At 38.4% G+C, this 7,871-nt stretch overlaps 1 protein-coding gene across 1 annotated transcript in view; it reads left to right on the forward strand.

Moving 5' to 3' along the window:
- Window positions 1-325: 325 nt before the first annotated feature.
- LOC122805989 (vomeronasal type-2 receptor 26-like) overlaps window positions 326-7,871 on the forward strand; it is an 83,334-nt gene continuing 75,788 nt past the window's right edge. The window contains exons 1-2 of the mRNA XM_044076227.1: window positions 326-334; window positions 5,603-5,726. Coding sequence (XP_043932162.1) covers window positions 326-334; window positions 5,603-5,726 — 133 coding nt within the window. The remainder of the gene's footprint in view (window positions 335-5,602; window positions 5,727-7,871) is intronic.

Below are 7,871 nucleotides of genomic sequence, written 5' to 3' on the forward strand. Positions count from 1 at the left end.
CTCCACAAAGGGAGTAATAAGTCATCCTAGAGACATCCAGGTAATCTCAGATACTGGAATCAAATTAGATGATATTGAAAAGAGCTGCACAGACTGGATACAAACAAAGCACAGGGAGGAGACGTAATTAGTGCTAATGACCTGAGAACACTTCAGTGAGAACTAATAGTATCATTATACCTATTATTTACTAGGTCGTATAAATATCATGAAATTCCTCAAGATTGAAGACGTGCTTATTAAACCTCTCTTGAAGGGAAAGGGAAGTAGGACAAACCCAGAGTTATACAGACCCTTAAGTCTACTTTCATGTTGTGGAAAAGTAATGGAGAAGGTAATATTAGATAATTTGCTGTCAGGATTGGATGGGCTGGAACTTGAAACCATATATCAGCATGCATATGTTGAAAACAGATCTATTACCAACTGTAACTTGATGTTCTATAACGCCACAATAACACTATGAATGAAAAAGTGTGCTGTGGTGTAATTTATATAGATTTAACTTCAGCATTTGACAGGGTCATACACAAAACACTGATCAATAAATTAGAAAAACTAGGCAGTGATATACTCTTGATAAGATGGGTAGCTTCATGGCTTACAAATAGGACATGGCAAGTATCATACAGCAAATGGACAGCTCAAATTTGGAGTTACAGTCAGGGTGTCCCACAGGGCTCTGTCCTAGGTCCATACTTGTTTAGATTGCATCCTTCAGACCTAACATTTTTATCTGAGGTGCTCTACAGCCTATATACAGATGAACTGAAATTGGATAAACTGATTATGTGTGTTACAGATAAGGCATGTCTGAAAAAGAACTTGACTAAATTGACCATTGGGCACAGGAGAATAATATGCTGATAAATACATCAATAACTAAGCATATGAGATTTGGGAGACATAAATTGAAAGGTGAATATTTAATACAGCACACAGTGATTGAAACTGTAGATTCATTTAAGAACCTGGTTATATGGATAGATCCAGCTTTAAGGTTTTCTAGTCTTATCAAGCAATTGGTTAATGATAGTTATAGAGCTATAGGTTGTATAGAAAGATTTATAAAGTCTAGGAAATCAGAAATGATAAAGTCATTGTTTGTTAGTTACATTGACCCAAACTTGACTATGGAATGACAGTATAGGTTCATAGGTTCATAGGTGTGTATTAGGCTAATGGTCCTGGGGCCTTTACAAGCCTAGCCCATAGGATTAACCTGGCATCATGCCACCCGACCTTAGTTCCCAGTGCCTTTGTCAAGTAAAGCCACTGGAGTGATCCCTGGGGTAAATGTTCTATTTCCCATCTACTCATCAAGATTTCTCTTGAAGAGGGCCAGTGAGGTGCTCTGCTTGACATGTAGGGGAAGTCTATTCCATAGCATGGGCAGTCTGTGAGTTATGAACCTGTCCTTCCAGCATGTTCTGTTGATTGTGGTAATGAGGTTGAGGTCTCTGGAGTATGTGGTGCAGAGGGATTGGGATTTCTTTAGATGTGGCATTTCTAACAGGGCTGGGTCAGACATGGCTTTGTAAGTCAAGCAGAGATTGCCTCTAAGTAGGTGATATCAGACAGAGAATATAGGACAAATGTTTAAGGCCTAGGATTCTCTTTGTGAGGTACTTTTGTGGCCTCTCCAGTTGTTGCAGGTATTTAGTGAGGTACATGCCAAATGGGGCATTATACTCAATGATTGGCCTAATGAGGGAAGAGTAGAGGGAGACAATGACCTCTTTCTTCCTGGAGGCAAAACCCTTAGTAATGAGATGTACCACATAGAAGGACTTTCTGACCACAGTGACAATGTGGTGGTCAAAAGAGAGGTCACTGTCAACCTATATTCCCAGATCTCTTATTAACAACTTCTGTGTTCAGTGGACTGCTATCGATGTGGTAATTCATGGGAACCGGGTTTTTTCCAAAGGAGATGACACATTTTTTGGCATTGAGCTTAAGGCCATAGATATGACACCAGTCATTGGTCTCAGTGAGGAATTTCTGTAGGATGTCAACATCACTCAGGGAGTTAATAATAGCACCCAACTTGCAATTGTCTGCAAACTTTGTCAGCCAGAGTCCCAGAGTAAAGTGGAAAGGGAGAAAGGAGGAGCAGAAGATAATTCAAGGTTTAGAAAGTAAGTGGGTTGGCCTTCTCAAATGTTCTCTCTGTATTAGGTAGAAAGAGCTAATCACACTAGACTGGAAGGAGTGTCCCAGATCAAATCTATAGTAGGGGTGAGCAACTGCAAAGCCAACAAGTATAAGAACAGGATACCAATAGGGAGGAAGGGTCAGAAACTAAATCAGTTATATGATACACTCCTTGACAGGAAATCAGAACAGACAAACACAACAGATGCTTAACAAATGGAGGAAATTTCCAGTTAATACCTCACACACAGTGAAGCTAGCTAGAAAAGATTTACAAACAGTGTGACAGTAAAACCCTTATTTATCAGGCCCTGTGAGGCAGACACTTTTAATACAACCGTGCAGATTAGTTTACAGCTATAAAATACAGTAAAAAGTATGCAACAGACAATAAAAGTGCTATAAATAACTAGTAAAAAAAAAAAGCAAAACACAGGATACTTAATTTTATATATCACAGATCAGAGTTTTGCTCAGTGCCCTTCTTCTGAATAGCTCTGTGTGAAATGGCAGAAACACTCACAAGGTAACTTCATAGGTAACAGAAAGTTGAAACCTGAAACAACTTAAAAAAAAATCTTGAAAGAACCAATGAGGTGCTTACTCCAAGCCGTAGTCCAGTTAACCCCAATCAGCCAATGACCATAAATACTTCGCTCTCAGTGAAATGCGAAATGGCTTTTGCTAAACTAAGATGGCATGTAACATGTGCTCAGACACACAGCCTCTGCAAACAAACAACTAGGCACAGAACACAAGCCTGAATATGGACAATGCTACAGCTACTACCTAAACTACTTAGGTAGAAAAACAAACTACAGAAATGTTTATTGCAGCACAAAAGCAGCAGTGAGCCTTTAAATGAATGTTTTAAAAAGATAAAAGAGCAAGGAGACTCTTAGAGAATGCTTTTAACTGCAAACAAATCAGTTATATGATACACTACTTGGCAGGAAATCAGAACAAACAAGCACAAACAGATGTTCAACAAATGGAGGAAATTTTCAGTTAATACCTCACACACAGTGTAACTAGCCAGAAAAGATTAACAAACAGTGTGACAGTAAAAAAACATATTTATCAGGCCCTGTGATGCAGACAATTTTAATACAACCATGCAGATTTGTTTATAGCTATAAAATACAGTAATAAATATGCAGCAGACGATACAAGTGCTATAAATAACTAGTAAAATAAGCAAAAACAGGATACTTAATGTTATGTATCACAGATCAGGGTTTTGATCAGTGTCCTTCTTTCGATTAGCTCTGTGTGAAATGGCAGAAACACTCACAAGGTAATTTCTTAAGCAACATAAAGTTGAAACCTGAAACAACTTTAAAATAAGCTTGAAAGAACCAATGAGATGCTTACTCCAAGCCATAGTCCATGTAACTCCAATCAGCCAATGACCGTAAACACTTCACTCTCACTGAAATGCCAAATGGCTTTTGCTAAACTAAGATGGCCTGGAACATGTGCTCAGACACACAGTCTCTGCAAACAAACTTCTAGGCCCAGAACACAAGCCTGAATACAAACAATGCTACAGCTACTACCTACACTACTTAGGTTGAAAAAAAAAAACTACAGAAATTTTTATCACAGCAGAAAAGCAGCAGTGCCAGTGAACCTTTAAATGAAAATTTTAAACAGATAAAGGAGCAAGGAGACTCTAGAGAATGCTTTTAACTGCAAACAAATCAGTTATATGATACACTCCTTTGCAGGAAATCAGAACAAACAAACACAAACAGATGTTTAACAGATGAAGAAAATTTCCAGTTAATACCTCACACACAGTGAAACTAGCTAGAAAAGATTTGCAAACAGTGTGACAGTAAAAACCTTATTTATCAGGCCCTCTGAGGCAGACAATTTTAATACAACTGTGCAGATTAGTTTATAGCTATAAAATAGAGTAAAAGGTATGCGGAAGACAATAAAAGTGCGATAAATAACTAGTAAAATAAGCAAAAACAGGATACTTAATGTTATATTTGCTCAGTGCCCTTCCTCCGATTAGCTCTGTGTGAAATGGCAGAAACACTCACAAGATAACTTCTTAAATAATAGAAAGCTGACACCTGAAACAACTTTAAAAAATGCTCAAAAAAAACAATGAGGTGCTTACTCCAAGCCGTAGTTGAGGTAACCCCCATCAGCCAATGACCATAAACAGTTCACTCTCACTGAAATGTGAAATGGCTTTTGCTAAACTAAGAAAGCCTGGAACATGTGCTCAGACACACAGCCTCTGCAAACAAACAACTAGTCCCAGATCACAAGCCTGAATATGAACAATGCTACAGCTACTACCTACACTACTTAGGTTAAAAAAAAAACTACAGACCTTATAAGCAAGCAAGCATGAGTAAAGTGGAAATAGTACAGTGGAAATTTACCAAAGGCATCCATGGATATGACATTTAAATTATTATGAAAAACTAAAATATCTGAACATGTACAGTGTCTCTTATAGATATCTAAGAGGAAATCTTATTCAGGTAAATAGGGTATTTTTATTCAGGTATATAGGGCATTTAGAGACAACTGCCTCTGGGAATGTTTGGGTTTATCAAAAAGTAGTACATAATCATCAGACAGCTTATGTCGAAGATTCTATAGGAATGAGAAGTGTACTAAACTGGTTCTCAGAGAGCATCTGATGCATGGAACAGACTACCAAATTTTATTAAAGCAAGTACTAGTTTAGATATTTTTAAGAATAGCCTGCATGCTTATGGGAACAAGTGTTTTGGTATAGTTGAAGGTAGAAGGCATTAATGCCCATGCCTGAAATATTTGTATGTATGTATGTATGTATCTGAGGTCATGCACTTTGGGTAGTGACTGAATGGAAGACATCAGAGATAGAAGTGACGGAGCTCAGCTTCTTGTGCAGGGTTCCTGGAGTCACTCTCAGAGAAGAGTAGGAGCCCAACAATCAAAGAATAACTTGTACAAACAAATTGCTCAAGACTGAGAAGAGCCAGTTCAGGTGGTTTGGGCACCTAGTATGGTTGCCCCTGAGTGTCTCAGTATGAAGTTTACTGGTCAGAGCCCACAAAGTGGTGGCCCTGGGGCACACTTATGATGCACAGGATACTGTATCTCTTGGTCATCATAGGTATCCTTCTTGATGGGATGAAAACTGTTGCTGTGTCAGGGGAAATTGAAATACATTCCTCACTTTATGACCACCATGACCCCCACCAGGATAAGCTGTTTAAAAAATGGATGATTGGATGGAAGGATTGAGCAATAGATGATAATTTATTCCTGCTGTGCATGGTATATTATTGATCAAAGTCTAATTATATGATTCTGTACCAAAAGAAATTCAAAATGTTGCTAACTTGCTAAGTAGAATAAGGAACATTGCCTTCTTGATTGATACTGTAATCTTCATAATTGAACAGTATGATATTGTGTTTTTTCATAGGTACCACATTCTGTCTGCACTGAAAGTTGTCAGTTTGGATACCAAAAGGTTTCTCGTCAAGGACAACCCCTCTGTTGTTTTGATTGCATAGCCTGTTCCAAGGGAGAAATAAACAACCAGACTGGTAAATATTATACTGTTAATTATGTCTGAAGCTATTTGAATTATATCTAGAAATATGAAATTGCCACAAAGCTGATATGCAGTTTAATTATTCATTCAGGTCATTAGAAACCTGATAACATCATTTAGTATGACATACTCTGAGTATTGCTTTAATTTTCTTTCTGACATCAATCAAAATGAATTGTTGTGGAACTGTTCCTTCTTAGAAATCAAAGAATAAGACCAAAGAAGAGAAGAAGCAAGGCAGGCGATCAAAATAAACAAACTGTCAGCGTGATATTGACCGAAATTAAAATGTTTAAATAAATGTTGAAGAAAATAAATAAACACAATCCAAGATATCTGTGTGGCACAAAACCAAGATAATAAATTCATAGTAGAATGTTTATACCAAATAAATTGAATAGTGATCTTTACCTGGTCGGCTAAGGTGGTAGACCAGAGGGGGCAGTAGTTATAGTTGTTTAATCTTTTGGTGGATATTCAACAAGATACTAATGTAGGTTTGTAGACAAATTAAATAGCATCAGGATGGGTCCTAAGAAGGAAGCTTGCATAAAACTTTATCTAGTAAATCAGAGATTGGAAAGGATAGTTAACGGTGTGATATCCTTTGAGTGATTAATACATTTTGTCTTTTTTTGACATCTTTACAAATAAAGAACAAAAAACAACCTGCCAAAAACATATTGCACTCAGTAAAGGCATATCCTGGATTTTACAGCTGTCTGCGTCTCTGTTTTATTTTACATCTTTACAAATAACACTGCAGAAGATTTGAAAAAGAAAATTATCCCCGAGATTCATGAAGCTTGGCGGAAGGCTGGAGTTAGGCTTGCGCCAACCGTGTGGCATGCAGATGGTGCAGAAGTGCCATATGCATATTAATAAAGGCGCGCTGCTGCCACATCCACGTGCATAGGAAACGTGAGCGAGTGCATGGGGCACGTTGAAGCGCCACACGGAGGCGTGGACATGTCAGCTCTTTAAGTGCAACCTAAAATGCTGAATATTACAGCCTGCCTCCAATAGTAATCACACCTGTCAGTGTCCATGGATACTGAAACGTATGCAAAGCATGCAAGACAGTTCTTGCGAACACAAAAATAAGAAGCAAACACAAATGCACGTAGCCGAATATTGAGTCCCCATCCCTCGAACCAATGACATTTAAAACCCTGTGCCCATATTCTAATGTAGTGTTGATAGTTATACCAAGTGGAAATGAAATGCATTGTGTTAGCGTGCCACCAATAGCTAAGTCTAGCCCAATGGTCAGGGTTACCACCTGTCCCACATTGTGAGGGACAGTACCCATCTGGGCAGTTGTGTCCATACCAAAACCATTATAAATGTAAAATATCCTGCGACTGTATGACATAATTATGGCCCGCATCTCATGTAATAGTCACATACAATAATTATTTCCGTATGTAACATACCTACATGTTACAAGAAATAGAATAAGCAAGTAAACGAAACAGATGAAGCATCTAAACTGCTACAACAATAAGCTTACATTTAGGCATAAAACAAAAGTACTATCCATTGTACTGACCATGGGTATGTGTTGGCCTGTAAAATCTGATGTGTGTCCGGAATATATCCCATCCTGGCCATATGAAAAGGTGGCAACCCTACTAATGGTCAGAGCATTCAGCCAAAATCTGTCCATTTGTGGTCCAATCCGTTCTTGTCAGGATGGGTCAACGATGAGCGGGTATTACCCGGGTCTACCTACCATGTCATGAAAGATAAGTATTTGCATGTACCTATGTGTTTGATGTACAGCATGTGGAAGGTGAAAAATGCTAGGGTAGTCCTCACAACCATACAGGTACCAGAGATATGTAGTGTATGCAATGTGTTCCCTTAACCATGCCATGGGCCATCAACCAGAGAAGGGATGGATGGAGTGTGTGGAATATGGGTGTGGGGGGTCAGGTAATGTAATAATCCGCAAAGGGGAGACTGTGTTGGATGCACAATAGGTGAACTGGAGGTGTATGAGGGAGCAGTGGGTGAATCAGAAAGAAACACAAAGAACAAACATACACATCCGCAATACAACCTGACAGGCCATACTGTAGAACACAATCACACAAACATATGAATAGTAAAATGTGCGATATACATGTACAGA

Source organism: Protopterus annectens, chromosome 7.part0 (genome assembly GCF_019279795.1).
Source record: "Protopterus annectens isolate FY-2018-M chromosome 7.part0, PAN1.0, whole genome shotgun sequence".
In the NCBI taxonomy this organism is placed as follows: Eukaryota; Metazoa; Chordata; order Ceratodontiformes; family Protopteridae; genus Protopterus; species Protopterus annectens.